Consider the following 16,432-nt stretch of genomic DNA (forward strand, 5'->3'; position numbering starts at 1 on the left):
CTGCGGGAGGGTGTTTGTGCTAGCCTGCACGGTGGAAGGCTGGGCAGAGCTTGGGACAGAGAACACGGCCGGAGGAAAGGATGGTGGCCGTGAGCTGCACTGGGAGCGGCCGGCGTCAAGAGCTGCCACACGTCTGAACAGGCCATCGTCAGGCCTGTTTCACACCCTCTGCGTGACATGCAAGCTGGAAATAGGAACAGACCCGATCTTTCGGGGTATCTACCTGTCCTTCTTTTCAGATTCTCATTTTCTGCCCCTTCCAGCACAAACAGCAGCATCCCTTCTCTCCCTTCAGACACACTCCACCCCACCGCTCCCAGCAGCTGGAGTGGTTTTACCTCAAACCAGCACCAGCCCGGAGCCCTCCGCAGCGTGGGTTCATGTGACTGCAGCAGAAAGAGAAATAGCTACTGCTATTTAAAACTTACTCCTCTTTCCCTTCTCATTAACACAGTGCTGTCATGTGCTGGTTGTGGTATCTCCCCCAGCTCAACACAGAGCTCCAGGGATCGCTTTAGCAAGACAACGGGACAGCAAGGAAAATGTTATTTGAGTTACTTCAGAAACAAGGGGGAATAATTCTGAACACAGCCAGCTAAGCAAATCCAGAAACTTAACTTTCTTTTTGAGCATTGCACAAGCAGGGCCAGCGACAGCTCTTCTCGGGGCTGCTTCACACGAACGGGTGGGTAGGGAGGGAAGGAAGCAGAACCGAAATGATCTGATACCAGTCGGTTGCCCTGAGGAGACTGCAGACGCTGCGTAAGTGCCATCTGTTAAGGAAGTGATGATGAACAAGTTAGCGGTTGGTGCCGTTAAACAAAGCCTGGGACAGAGACTGGTGGCTTAATTTTCAGGCAGACCAGATTAGCCAGATTCCAACAATTTTCAGTATAACATGCTTTTATTGCACAACACAAACTTTATATCCACATTTGTCTTCTATGTATTTTAAATAAAAAACATAGACCATTTATTACCTGAACTGAAAAGCGAAACATAGTAAGAAATAATACGCTACAGTACCCACAGTATTAAACATCACGCATCAACTTACTTAAAATAAAACACATTTGGAGATAATTCCAAACCCTGATCGTTAGCATCCAGGCTGGATTTTCAAAGGCATTAGGGTTACAATGCATAGACACATACAATTTATAATTCAGCAAAACAAAACCCATTTATAAAAGTCACAGTGAAAGTGTAGGTAAACTTATACTAAGCTTGTGTAAGTAAAACGAGTAAGAACTGCTGTTCTGGAAAGCAATTTCCAGTTAGAAGACTATATACAGAAGATAATAACAGAACATAATTACCCTCTGAAATCTAGCTTATTTGCAGAAAGATAATGAGAGACCGGAGGTTTTTTTCTTTGTTAAATGAAATCATGTTTCCATAGCACAAAACTCAAACTATCCTGGGTCCTCTCTGCTGTGCCTGAACAACCTGAAAACCTTTACAATTGTTTATCTACAAATAACCAGAGATCAATACAACTCCAGGGTTCAGTAATACCAATCATTACTTAAAGCCAGCGGGGTCTATAAATCATCCAGAGTAACGTAGTTACTAAATGAAGAAAGTGAACGAAATACCATGTCCCAGAGATCTGTAATGAGTTAAGAGACCATCTTTCTACATTCTTTTCTCTGAAGTCTTCTCTTACCTGTCGGGCAGTCGTGTCCCCAACTTGATTACTGTGCTTCGCCATGCAGAAAAGAAAGTCCAATGCGTAAGCTGTGGCATAAAGGTCCTCAGACCACTAACCAACCATGCCGAAATTCAAGTGGTGTGACCCCACAGCCACCTCACTGCTGTACTTCCCAGTGCAATCCACAGCCACTGGATTTTCCCACCCACTTAACTCGATACATTGCAATACAATGAACTTAAACAGAAAACCAAAGAACGCAGTCACGGTTAGCTGGGCTTCCAGACAGGCTGGATCCTCTGCCTGACCTCACATAAATGGTGATGAATGTTCCTCTGCCTCACACAGCACAAGAGCTGGAATAAAACAGAAAGAACACTCTGCAATGCAAACAATCAGCTCTGACATGAGACTTTCCCTGTTGGCACTTCCATCATCTTCCTCATCATGTCACCTGTCCCAGGTCATCTATAAACAAGAATGAGCAGTGAGAATAAAGCTGGGCAGGAAGGCTCCCAGGGGTTGCAAATGCCAAATGAAGCTAGAAAATCATGGCATTTAATTGTATCAGGTTTTTGTTGGTTTTTTTTTTTTTTTTTTTTAAGAAAAAAAGCAAGCCCATGAGAGATGATGCACTTATCCTTCAGCTCATAGCAAGCAATAAACAGGGCCCTCAAAGACCAAAATACAGGTACTTAGCCTGAATATGTATTACTATGAAACAGATGTAAGCCCTTAAAAGAAGTAAGAGGTTATATTTCTTAACAGTCTTTAGAAAAAAATAAAACAGAAGAGTGAAATTAAAGTGATTATGCTATAAATAACATTCTTTAATTCATTTATTCAGGTATTTTTATTAGTAATAAGATCGTCACAGATTCTTTAGCAACTATCAGTCGCTATATTGTAATATTGAAGTAATCCCTTTAGTTTAAAACAGACTAAGTATTCACCTTGCAAACAAATTTGAGGGTGCAGCAGAGAGACGTAAAACATCTCCTGCAAATAGAGTTGCACATCTTAAAGGTTAGAGAAAGGGGCAAGAACCAAGGGGGAATCCAGTCAGAGTCATTCTCTCACTGTGAATCTTCAGGCTAGACACCTCATCTCCTTCTGCCTCTTACACATCATCTAACAAATGGAGATGCGGGGGAGTGTGGATAGGATCTCACTTCATCTTCCTTCAGAGCTAGTGAGGATTGTCCCTGGGGAAATACACTGCAGAACTAATTCCCTCCCGCTTTCATTTTTGCAAAAAACAGCACATGCTCAATGCACAGGATACATTTGAAATGGGCTGTATTCAGTTCTGGGGAACAGTGATCAGCGACCTCACTCAGCCTCAGATTTCACTAGGAAAACCCAGATATACTGAGAACCATAAATAAAAGAACTGGCCAACCTCTGTCTTTCACAATACATACACTGGAACAATCTGGCTCGAAACAGATTAGCGTTTAACAAAGCTATTGTTTAGAACAGTTTAAAATATCAACGTCCTTCAGAGTTTGCTGGAATTTTATCACTTCAGTAAAGGCCAGATTATTTGCTTATGCAAATCAGTACCTTTCTCATCTGACAGAAGTCTTGGACTTTTGCCTTCAAGGACTTGTGCTAGCCAGACCCAACCCTGTGACTACTTTGTTTCACTGTTGAAGCGAGAGGCATCTAAGTGGAGCAGAAGAATGGAGACTGAAATTGGATTAACAAGTAGTGATTCTCGTAATGGACTCGTTGAGAATCAAGGAAGATTCTTCATTTTCCTGTAATTGTAACAGCCTTTACTTTTTCATACATTGAACACCTCTGGGATGAGTGATTTTACAAAATGGGGGCAGGGGATATCTAAGGCATAAGCAGGTTTATCAGAAAAACAATGTTTAACTCAATCCTTAACTTCCATGCTAGTTTCAGGAAAGAGTATTATACAACTGAACAACAACAACAAAATCTCAAAAATACTCACTTTAACAAATTCAGGTATTTGCATATATTACATCATGAGGTGTCTCCCAAGCAGACTTCCTAAAACTTAAACAAATCCATCAAAAGAGGGTATTGCAGAACTTTCTGCTGCCATAACTTACCACTTCTGCTATTCAGGTAACTAAGACCTGAAAGCCCCCAAAAACCAAAGAACCCACCACACCCTCATCAATGCAGGAACTGATTCCTCATTATACCTTTTGGTTAAAATCAGCTTTAAAAAAAAAAAAAACATCCCAGCAGTCTCAGAAGAAAACATGCACCATGAGGACAAGAGAATTTGCTAATGGCTCAACGGCTTCCCAGATCAAAGATGCTAGCACCTTCACTTTCCTCCAAGGAGGATGGAGGTTCAGCAATGAGTATTTCAGATTACTATGTAGAGTATTGTGGTATTCAAGTTAAGAAGCCTGCACCAAGTTGAAAAGTTATTTTTAAGGGTTTTTTTAAACTCTTGAAATCAACAGTCATTAAGTGGATGCTGCACATAAATATCTTTGCATGTCATTTTTGAGTGCTTTATAAAGACAAGTAGTTATCCTTCCTATTTTACAAGTGTAAAACAGATGCAGAAACATTTAATGTGCTGTGAAATTGGCCAAGTCATTTGATATGCGAACCTGATAGTAACACCTCCCTTTGCTTCCTGTTAAAAACCACTAGACTATGCATATATAGAGGGGATGTTAAAAAGATTAGTCTTGTTATGGTTTTGTTCAGACACACAGCAACCTAAAAAAAAAAATAGCTAACAATTCTACTTTTTAAATAACCATCCCTCAACTGTCCCACTATTACCCCCAGTATTCATAAAAAACAGAGGAATCACTGCAATCCAGATATGCAATCTGTGCTTTGAAAATATTTGAGACTTCTTATTTAGGAGAAGAAAAAAAAAAGTTGATTCTAACACACGTGTTTCTGTGTATCAATTTGGAACCAAAAATAGCATGTATCCTGCCTCAGAACACGAAAGAAAAATGTCTTTCCTTCATACTGAATGAGCTAAATGGACTGACATGCATTGCCCTTTTAATAATCTGCAAACATGGTATTCATAGCAACATTATATTGATGACATGAGACCGTTTACTGCATGGCCAATTTGTCTATGGCGTCAGCTTGCAAACACAGGGTATTTGGAAGTGTGGGGGTGGAAAAGTAGCAATGTAGACGATAAAGTGGCAAAAAAGCTACGCAGAAGCACAGAGAAATAGGTAAGTATGTTCTAGCAAACCTCTGGCCTAGCCAGATATAAAGAAAAGTCCTAAAGAAAAAAAAAAGCAGTATTACATAGGCATTTAGTTTAATTAGACAATTATAAAGCATTCATGAGATACAAAAACATTACTCATCTTAAACATGGATTTAGTAGATCAGCTACTCACATTTTTGTTGCAAATGCAGAATTTCAAAAATTACGCTATACGCCAAGAAAAGAGAAGTCAATAATGTTATATAAACCAGTTATTAGATTATACTCCCCTGACATCCGCCTGCACAACTCTTCTGTTTCTGTCAAAAAATGAATACATATTAGGCAATACCACCTAAATCATTGTAAACAAAGACTGCTTAGAACAAGTGTAGTCTATAACAATATTGTTAGCTTGCACAAATCACAACACAGAATGTATGTGTTTAATGAAAGCATGTCGGCTCAAGTCTGTGTTTTCTTTTTCAATATTGCACTTAACGTTTGCTGTCTTCTGGAGGATCTGAAGGATGAAAGCTTCAATTAAGATACAACTGATACAGACCAAGATTTTCATTTTATCTTTTTGGTTAGGTAGACATCCTTGCTTATTTAAGCAATAAACAGGAAAGAGTTATAAAGTATCAGTATGTGCATATTAAGAAATAGCAAATGTGATCGAAACAGGAATTTTGTCATCATAGCTTCTCTAGAATAACAGCGGAAAAATTCTTAAAGCCAAACCAAAAAAACATACTGTTAAATCAGACTGTGTTCCATTTCTGTAAGTAGTGCTGAAGTTCAAACCAGAGTTATGTTCTATGTAAATATGCATATGGGAAGTGGCAAAAAACACCAAATAACCCAGTAAAACTGCAATTCTCATTGCAGTCTTTAAATAAACTGATGCTGAAAACCCTGAACTTAAATGTCTGAAGTGTGCAAGCAGCCAAAACTTTGTGAGCCTCAGCTTTAAGATCTTACATAATTTTATTAGAAATTGTGGTTTGCAGTTTAAGATTCCTTGGAAAAAAAAAAACCAAACATGAAGCCAGCAGAGTAGTGAAGAAACCATGCAAGCTTCCTCTCATTTTAGGGAAACTTTACTAGTCTCAGTTTGACTGTTAATTTGGGTTGTCAAACACAAGTACAACAACTTGTAACACAGAGGCCAATATTTAAGAAAATTTAAATGAACTTAAAATAAGATCTAAATGCACATAATTTCCTCCTTCCCCCCACTTCAAAATTTAAGCTCTGGACTTGAAACTCAGCACTTGACAATGATCCTCTGTAAGTAAATGTTTGAAAAGAGACCATTAGAGCTATATGTCCCCACCTCAGAGAGACAATTTACTAAAGATTCCTAAATTAAATACATAAAAGTGTGACAACACAAACAATTTGCCCTTTTTTGCAAGACAATTTGATCACAAAGTTCTTAGAATTATTCTAAAAATTACCCCAGGTAACTGAGAATTTTGATTGTTGTAATTAACACATTTCTTAAATGTTTTGGTCAAAACATTTAACTAAGCAATATTCTTGGATTAACTAATCCCATGGAATGCAATATGCAACCATTTACTTTCTCTCTCTCCCTACGATTATTTTGAGGCCACTTCAAGTGGGGTCTTTTAGAAAAATACTTGAGTTTTCTGTACCTCGCAAAACAGTAATATCTTCAGATGTTTAGATCTACCTTTCAGTTTTGGACATAAAGTAATTCAATTTTGGGATGTGGTTACTAATGTCAGAAGTGCAACAATTACCTTCTGAAAAGAGTATGATTCTGCAATGGCTGCCTCTTTCAGTGTGGCAAGAAATTTACTGCCCAGATATACTGGTTTATAATTAGAGAAATATCTGAATATGAAAGTTGAATTTTTTTTTCCTGATATTACACCAGGAAGGGTCAACAAGACTGTTAAAAATGAGACTTAGTTGTCTGAAGAAGGCGAGGTGAAGGAAGCACTTGTCTAGTATCATTTGACTAACTCTAGAACAAAGTTTACTATCACAGAATGTAAAAAGAGTCAGTAATAAAATAATATACATTAAATATTCCTCTTACTTCTGCTAACAGGAACGTACATATAGGGTTTTCTCATTTACCAAAAGCCTTTGTAAATGACCTGGTTCTATAGAGCTTCTTTTTTTGTAGATACTGTAAACATTTAGAATTTCTAAGGCTAAAAACAGGCACAAGTCTTCCATGAACAGTTATTATTCCTAAAAGCATTAAGGAATATATTCCAAATCTGCTATTCCTTTTTATAACAATGGAAATAATTGAAATATTATATTATAATTCACAATCCATCTTCTTAATTAAAAAAGAAATATAGCTTAATCATGACAACAATTAATAATATATAGGGAATACTCCTATTTTTTTTAAAATGATCTATTACATCAAAATTACATTTCCAGAATCTTTGTGCTGGGTGTTACTCAATTTTATAAGGTGGTAAGTTTAAGTAGTGACTAAAACATTTCTAAGAGGGTAAAATTCAACCACATTACGTCAGCATTATTAGCACCCCGGCTTTATAATAATGCAGGCGAGATCTGCAGTATCCATTTTGCAGACCATGATACTAAAGCCACACAGTAGGTGGCACCTTTTTAAAAGATGTTAGACACTCCTCTCCATAATTTCCATGAGGTGATTTTGTTTTGTGCCTCGTTAAGGTACCTGAGCCAACAGTCTTGTTTCAGGCTGGTTTTTCAAGATTTCAGAGGTTTTTCAGCCTCTGTAACAGGTTCCCTTTTGCTGAGCAGCTAAGCATTAGCCAACATTTCGGCAGGCTGATTCCAATATATGTTAGCAGCAATGCATTTCCAGAGACACGTTGCAAAAATATTAAAAGCAATTGTCGTCTAGAAGTCGACATTCCTTCCTAGAAGTGCATTCCCTGCACCACCATTCTGGACAAAATAACTCACCACCAAGTAATCTTGAATTCATAGATAGGACGCTTGCAATAATAGTGATTTATCAGGTGTTTATCGCACACACCAATACACTGATGATCCACGGTTATCCCTCTATCAGACAGGTCTGTCACAATACAGTGCAGAAGATCATATACATCAGCTACAGCCTCCCAGGGGCCAAAAGATACATCTACTTCACAATGATGTTCAAATAGCTTTGTCTCACTTTCACTCCTTTCAAAACGTAAAGAATTGAAATGTGGGCATTCATAAGGAGTGATGGGCATCTCTTCTTTGAAGACACAGACCTTCAATTTTGCAAATCTTGCTTTTCTTTGCATAGCTCTAAGCTTTGCTATTTCGATTATCCGTTCCAAATGATCTAAAAAAAAAAAAAAAAGGTTAAAATAACAATGAAGCACCTAGAAGAAGAAAACAAATGCAATTATTTAATGTGAAACATATTACTGCAGTGTTGAAAAAGTTATTCTTAACATAATATTAGCAGCAATGGGAAGCTGCAGGTAGGTAGAAATATAGTAATTGAATCAATCTCAGTTATCTTGTGAACCTGGTGTCCCTACTATATGCCCAAATGTATTCAATTGCAGGTCCTAACAGAACAAATGAGGCAGAGAAACCTTCTCATTTAATAAGCCTTGCATGTTATGGCCTAGATCTTGCTCCCTTTTAAGACAGCATAAAAATCCACATCCTTGGATACAGCAGGAACAAATCTGACATGGAGACCTCAAAGATCTAAAGAGCGTGAAAGGTACACAATAAACTTCTCAAATACAATGGAATTTGTTTGAAAGCTGAAAGCAGACCTGAAAGCACCATGTATACTACTTGAATCACGCTAGAAGAAACAGTCAATACTACTCTGTTTATTTACCTTTGTAATATGGCATTAGACCCAGGAAAGCTTGTCTAACTTTTTCTCCTTTAAGAGGCTGGATATCCTCTAGATTGTCTAGCAATGGTCCTATGGAATAATACTGAGCTTCCTTGTAAACTGACCTCACTCGTTCTCTTGGTGGCAGGTCACCAGATCGTAGAAAGTTAAGTATGTCTCTAAAAAAAAAAAAAGGGGGGGGGGCAGAAATACTATTAAGTAACAAGTTTCCACCAGAACTGCTGCAGGTGGGAAAGGAGAGAAAACACTGGATATTCATTGTTTATTCTATTGAGATAGAAATCCTTACACTTAAGACAGTAATTGAAATAAATGCGAGTCATATTTCCAACATATGTTTTTAAAAGCATTTGCCATGTTCAAGTTTCCAGGTCATCATTTCACATTTTGCCTCTGTTAACGTCAAAACTCATTCAAAAAAATACCATCCTATTTTAAACAAAAAGTTCAAGGTGGAGTAACCACTTAAGATAGAAGAGGACACAGTATTCCATGGGAAAGAGATCGCAGTCACTGTATTTCAAATTTAGGTCTGTGACAAAATAATCTTTTCCATTTTCCTGGAGAATCATATGCATGGACATTTTATCCCACACACAACCAGGATTCTAGCTGAATGGATGGTATATTTGCAAAGGAGGTGTTATCTTCACAGGATCAGTGTCATATACACTTGTAGTATATATAATATTAGTAGTAGTAGTAGTAATAAAGAGAGAGAACATTTCCTTGTAGTTCTGAAAACACTGTTAAGCTACCGGAGTTTTAACAAGAAGAGAAATCCCTTTATAAACATTAACCAACAAAATTATTACTGACCATATCAAATAAAACAAGCATTACTGCAATCTTCATTAGAATGTCAACAAACACAGCACGTGCTAACTTGGCTCTCTGTTCCAGCTATATTTTCAATTCAGATTGATAAAACCACAAGTGAACTGATTTTCCAACAAAGCCGCAGGCACTTCCAAATTGCCAAATGTAAAGAAACAATTATTTTCCAATAAATATAGTGGCTTAATCTACTTCTGTCCCAGATTATGGTACAATCCAGATGTGCTTTGAAAATAATGCAATCCTTCTCTGTTGAAGAGATTAATGAAATGTCTACAAAGGAGAAACAAAAAATGTAAGTTAAATTGCAAAGTGTGCTTTGGGCGAAGACCGCAAACCCATGAACATTGCTTACCTTTTCTAGCAACCTCACACCAATTCAAACAGAGTATTAGTAAAATCATGGTTAGTTTAATTAAAAATAAAACAAGAGCTAAACACATAAGAAGGAATCCTGAAAGTCAAGGAATATGGCACTACCAGCAAAAACAATTTTAAAAAAAATTCTTTGAGGCTTGTGCTTTTTTACCAGTTACTTTATATCCTGTTTAAACACTGAAAACATCATACTTGCAACTGTTTAAGAAACCTAGATGCATTCCTTCCATTCCCTCTTTATCATAAATACTGTAGTATCAACTAAAAATGCAGTGTTGTGCAGAAGAGCTTCCTATGAAAAGCAATGCCAAATACAATCTTTTTTAAAACATCAAAACAACTCGATACCTTGAAAGGAGGGACTCTAGAGCAGACAATGCACAAATTCAAAACATTACTTGTTTTTCTTTTCCCATTGTGAAACTTAAGCCCTAAAGAATTTAAAAAAAATAGGTTTTTAATTGCAATATACTCTTCTCTTGAGATGTTTTGAAGGTGTGGATGCCAGCCAGTCACATTTACCTACTACAGAAATATGATTTAACTAGAAGGGGAAAAAAAAAAAGTTAAAACTTACTTTTCTTTAAAAATAATTTTCTTCAGTAACAACTTTTAAAGTGTACTACTGAGGACACTACACATACCCAAAGTAGGTTCCATCTCTGTCAATAAAGTATCTGCCTTCAGCATCTGTTGGAATATAGTGTCTTCCACTGAACATAGCCGCCAACATTGTGTCCTCGTAACGTCTCAGTGTTGACAGTCTTGTTGTAAAATACATGCCTCCTACGTTTAGTGGAACAACTTCTGGAAACTGCAAAAGCAATCACATCATCAGAAATGAGCCTCTAGTCCTTTGCAGACATGTTCAGGCCAAAAGGATTACAACTTGTAGAAGACACACCAGACAGTCTTTGCCACTGTGACATAATTTGGCCTGACAAATGCTTCTTTCCTGGCCTGTTGGCACAAAACAGTGAGGCTCAAGGGTTAATACCTTGAATACTTTGGCTGGCTTCTAGGTGTAACCAGTGAATGTTTTCATTTTAGCTGGAAATCTGAAACAGGAGTAATTACTCAGCTTTAAAACCAGATATTAATTAAAAGCATGAATGCCTCCACTTGGCTCTTTTAGGGAAAGAAAAAACAAAACAAACACCACCCCCCACCTCCCCTTCCATACACACACACAAAAAAAAAGGTAGGGAATCTCAGGCCAACCTTGGGACTGGCACTCAGTTGCTACTCTACTGGTTCCTTTACGCCACTATACCCTGCTATACCATAGTATACACTGAAACAAACAGTGATTCTGTATTACATTAGGTTTACAGCAGGCCTAAAGTCTTAATATCACACCTTAAGATGCCTCAGTACCAGAATAAAAACTTACTTGTATTTGTCAACTCCAAACATGGATGGAAATTCTGAGTAATGCCACCAAGCTACTGAAGAGACTTAGTTTTATTCAACCATTTAGCTACTAATGGAAACTGAACTGGGTATCCATAAATACTCCAACAAAGAAATCCTGAATTCTTTGGCACCTGAGCGGTATGTGCTGCAATCACTGGACCTCATCAGCTGAACAGTACCAGAGAGCTCTTACCTGCTGAGGCAGCAGAGGTAGTGCTTGTCCTGCCTGGGTTGCAGTAGGAGTGGCTGGCTCTTGGAAATCATCCTCTGCATCTGAGCTCGACATGGCATCATCCGGGTTTCCACTCACTTTGTTCTGCCCTGTAACTACCACCATCCCTCTGGCTCTCGCAAGCAGGTCTGCTGGGTAGGCAGCCGTGGCAGTGCTAAACGGGAAACAAGACCCCAATTACCGAGGCAACTCTCCCCACCAGCTGCAGCAGATCACGTGGCAGGCACGGCACGGCACTCCCCGGCTTTACACCGGTAATTTACAATGGCACTGGTATTACTGGGAGTGAATCACAGCCAGGGTGACTCCCGCGCTGAGGAACAACCTCGCAGAGGGCCGGCCCTGCGGGACCGCAGCTGGCGGAGCCCTGCCCAGCTCCCGCAGCCCCGCAGCCCCTGCCGCTGCCTGGGTAAGAGACCGGCGCCCATTGGCTGCGCCGCGCCGGCCGCGGTTGGCTGCGCCACGCGTGTGCAGCACGCGGCCATTCGCCGGCAGCAGCGGGGGGCGCCGCTACAGCCCGCCCACGGCAGCGCCCCGAGCCGCGGGCCCTGCCCCGCCCCGCGCCGGCCGCCGCCCGGCCCCCGCCGCCAGCCCGGCCCTCGGCTGCCAGCCCGGCCCCCCGCTGCCGGGGGCCGCTGGCCCGGCCCCCGCGGCCAGCCCGGCCCCCGCCTGCCAGCCCGGCCCCCGCTGTCACCTCCGGCGGCAGAAGCGCGTCGGCCCCTGCTACGGGCACTGAGCGGCACCGGCGCTCTCTTCGGTGCTAGCATTTCCTGTGAAATGCCAACACTGAGCTTTCTGAGCAGCCAGAGAAAACAGACCTTTGCCTGCCCTACCCAAGGGCGCGCGTCTGAGACGCGCTATCTACCTCCGCGTATTGCCTCGTGCGTTTACTGCCACTTATCCTTTTCCTTTCCTGCACAGAAAAAAATGCATAGCAACGCCAACTACGATGCTTTCACAGCCCATCTTCAACCAGCAGACCGGACGGACTAACAATAAGCTGCTTCGATTAAGCTTCCGTTCAAATAAGCTTCAATTATTATAAAAATAACAATTGAAAGAGCAGAGTAGGGAAGACTGGAAACCCTGCTGTCTCTTTACACTGCATTCTTAGCAAAAAGTACCTCTGTTTCCAAGATTGCTGCGGTGTCTCCAGCGGCATCACAACATCCTAACAAAGACATGATACTACTGGAGGCTTTATCTAGCTCTCTAACCCTGCAAGCTCCTTCTCTCAAATCACTATAAAATGTAAAAAGAGAAGGAATAGTTGCACGAGCACATCTGGTACATTTATTTCTTGACTAAGCAGGTGTTGCGTAAAGGTTGCTTCCAATCAAAATCAACAAGCAGAAATGACATAAAATTTCAAGAGCCCTGATTAATTATTCTGCCTTACTAATTCTGCTAATACAGTCATTGCGCACATCGTCAGGCTGTCTGTAGATCTCAGCTCTTAAAGGAAACGCTGCAAGTTCAAAATGAACCCAGACAGAACTGGGATGCTCCTGGTCAAAGCAGATACTCTTCAGAGAGCTGATCAGATCAAAACCTCCACATTCTGTGGGGCTGTACATAGTCTTCTTTCACCAAAATTTGGAGGTAAATTCCAGATCCTGTTTAACAACCTAGTAAACCTAGATAAGTAGGTACCGTCAAGTTCCAAAAATGTCTTTTTAAACTGCAGCTTGTTAAGAGGTTTGTCTCAGCTCAAGAAAGGTATTTAATTTCCCTTCTCTACAGTTCAAAAGATGGACTTCCACTTCATAATCATTTTTCCACCACAGTACAATGCACAGGCAGATAAATAAGGATGGAAGGGCTTCTCTATGTCCACACCCTATTAACAATTTTAATATTTGTCCTGAAACAACATTTATTCTGACATCACCAATTATCAAAACAAGTCAACTATGCCTCACAGATAAAACAACATATACAACATAAATGAAAGATTATTTTGGTAGGGACTCCTTTAAGGAGGTAAACAAATTATCATCAAGAAACAGCTTGCAGAAGCTTAATTTATAAGATGCATAGTCAAAATTGAGCGTGATACCGTGAATGTATTATTTATAATGCTGCTACCTGACACCAGTGCTTTGACTGCTATATTTCCAGTTCTATTAAGACTATTCAAAAGAACTCAAGACTGACCAAAAATGTGATCTTTAATTGCCTACATTTTTCACGGATGTCCCACAGATTTCACGTAAATGGAGCATACTCTGAATAAACAAAATTCAGCTCCATTCGGTATATCAGAATCATGGACCACAGAACGTGTTTTGGGTAAGTTCATCCATTTGGCACTGTACCAAAAAGGTCCTCTTTCCCAACAGAAGTAGAGGTTTGAGAAAAAGGAATTCTCCTTCCTCTTTCATAATCCTCCTTCAACGTGACACCAAGGTTTAGGAAAAAACCATGAGAGAGCATACGTTAATTATGTTACGCCCATGAGTAATAACCTTCTTTGCCCTTGGAACATTCACACAAAACAATCTCCTAAATAGTGAGGTTTAGCATACAAGATCTCAGCCCATAATTAGTCCAGATTTTCAAGAATAAGATCAGTGGCAATAAGATGAAGAGACTGATCATTGACAAGTTTAACCTGTTTTTTGACGTTCATTAAAAGGTAAGTGAAGTTCCCCTCTAGGTTTGCTTCACTTCCTGTTCATCCACGGACACGGAGTAGTGGAACAGCAGCAGTATGCTGACTGGAACAGAGAGTCTTCCTAAAAGAGAAACATAAGCTAATCACTGGTCAGTTTTCTGACATACAATCTTCTGCATTTTGGGTCTCTGCATTTCGGTTCTCTTCATTTCATGAGGAACATGCATCCATCTGAGTATCCTTCTTGCCACTTAAAGCATGCACAATAATCAGTATTAACTAGGCACAAAAATATTTCTCTGTTAAATATCTCATTAGAGTTACAGGGTTTGTTTTGTTTATTTAAACTAAGTAAATGCATCCATTTCACTTTCAAATATGTCCAGGTCCAGATCAGCAGATAATTAATGACAAAATATCACCAATAAACAAAATGATGACTAAATAGAATATTTAATTGAACCATATGTCAGCACCATCCAACTCTACCAGAAATACCTCCTTCCAGCTTCCTGTCATTTAAGTGGCAGAGATTACCTCCCAGAGCTTTGTTATCAACAGCTCAGATACTGTCTCACATACACACACCAAAGAAAGCTTACTAAATGAACTGGACCTGCAAGTTTTGCTTCATTCCCTAGGGATTGATAGCAACCCTAGAGCTGCATTGAGTTTTACTTGATGCTAAGATTCAAAAAAGCTTTTCAAGGCTCTGCTGTTCCCTCAACTTCTTCGTATCACTTTAAACAACTTTCTCTTAAATACCTTCTGAGGTTACACCAGTTTTGGGAAAGTTACATGCCTATAAAAAAGTGACATAATGATTACACGGTCAAAATCTTTTTCATCAAAATACTGATGTATTAATCCATCATAGAAAACCTACACAAACTGCTATTCAAAGCTAACTCATTGGAACGTGCTTGTTTTGGGGAGATACCAACCAGATTGTTAGGAAGGCTCTCCCTTTTTCAAGAGAAACGGGGTCCCTGCGAGGACGCAGAATGAGACGTCACTTAGCAGTCTCTCCATAGCATTCTTCAAGAGACTCACATGATCAAAGGTTTGTGTGAACAAAGCGGGAAAAGACACGACATCCAGTTAATTCTAATGAATCCGCATCAGAATAGTGAAGAAAGGTCCTGAAAAAGGGCAGGGATCCCTGAGCTGCAGTAAACTGTATTATATATTTGACTGTAAAATTCTGGACATACTCAGCATCTCTAGTCATTAGCAAAAGACAACACAGAGTATGATGAAGGGACACTGTAACTTAACTTCTGCATCAGAGAGCAAAGACACACTGTATGGGAGGATACAATGGGATGCTTCATCACCAGTGACCTTCTTGGGTAGGAACAGGATGGCAGGGAGGCCTAACTGGAGGCTGCCGAACGACCGGCAGATAAAGGCTGCTCGGGCTGTACTCGCTGCTTGCAGCAACTGCTGCCTTACACAGAATTTCACAGCACAGGACAAGCTGTTACGAGCTTGAAGCAGCTTTCCAGTTTCACCACCGCGAGGTTGTGGAGGCATCATCCCATTTGTGGACGGGGCAGCACAGTCCCAAGAGAGCTCAGAAACTGAGCCAGATGTGTGGGTAAGCCACGTGTCCAGCAAATTAAGTATTAATTAGGCACTTAAATATTAACTGGTGCTTAGCGCCTTGCTAGGTCCTTCTAAACAACCTAAACGTTAACAGAGTTCACCAGAAAGCGCCTGCAGATGCGGGAGCTGTGACAGGCCCAGGCCGAGGTCCCGCCGCTACCCCGCCCGGCGGTCAGGCGGCGGCCGCAGGCAGGGCAGCAGCTCCCCGCTCCCCCAGCCGTCACCGGCAACTGCCGCTCTCCAAGCGCTTCACTGACACCCTCCGGTTGCCCGGTCCGGGCCCGGGCAGCGCCTCGGCCCGGCGCCGCGGGGTGTTTTCCCGCCCCTCACCTGACAGGCTGCCGCTGGTCGCTTAACGGTGCCGCCGCCGCGCCCCCGGCCGCGCTCATGCCCCCTGCCGGGCCGCGGGGGAACCACCTGCCGCCGCCGCGTCTTCCGCGCCCAGCCCGGCGCCGCGCCGCCCGCCCGCCGCCACATCTGCCGCAGGAGGGAGAGGGGCCGTCACCGGGGCGGCACTCGCTGCCCCGCCGCCCAGGAGAGGAGCGGGCCCGCCCGCCCGCACCTGCTGCCCGCCCTCACCTGCTGCCCGCCCGCCCGCGGCGGCGCCTCCGGAGGGGGGCGCGAAAGCGGCCGCCGCGCCCCCGCGTCAC

The 16,432-nt window shown here is 41.2% G+C and overlaps 1 protein-coding gene across 3 annotated transcripts; it reads right to left on the bottom strand.

Moving 5' to 3' along the window:
- Nucleotides 1-915: 915 nt before the first annotated feature.
- KCTD7 (potassium channel tetramerization domain containing 7) lies at nucleotides 916-16,432 on the bottom strand. Of its 3 annotated transcripts, none has more exons than XM_075517659.1 (5): nucleotides 16,362-16,432; nucleotides 11,519-11,711; nucleotides 10,554-10,723; nucleotides 8,674-8,852; nucleotides 916-8,157 (listed from the first exon to the last, which is right to left on the bottom strand). In XM_075517659.1, the coding sequence occupies exons 2-5, from the start codon at nucleotides 11,660-11,662 to the stop codon at nucleotides 7,781-7,783; spliced, it is 870 nt and encodes a 289-aa protein (XP_075373774.1). In that variant the 5' UTR covers nucleotides 11,663-11,711; nucleotides 16,362-16,432; the 3' UTR covers nucleotides 916-7,780. The 3 variants fall into 3 exon arrangements, with proteins under 3 accessions (XP_075373774.1, XP_075373775.1, XP_075373777.1); XM_075517660.1 differs by lacking the exon at nucleotides 16,362-16,432 and adding an exon at nucleotides 14,172-14,233; XM_075517662.1 differs by lacking the exon at nucleotides 16,362-16,432 and adding an exon at nucleotides 11,838-11,940.

This window comes from Mycteria americana, chromosome 15 (assembly GCF_035582795.1).
Source record: "Mycteria americana isolate JAX WOST 10 ecotype Jacksonville Zoo and Gardens chromosome 15, USCA_MyAme_1.0, whole genome shotgun sequence".
Classification (NCBI taxonomy): Eukaryota; Metazoa; Chordata; class Aves; order Ciconiiformes; family Ciconiidae; genus Mycteria; species Mycteria americana.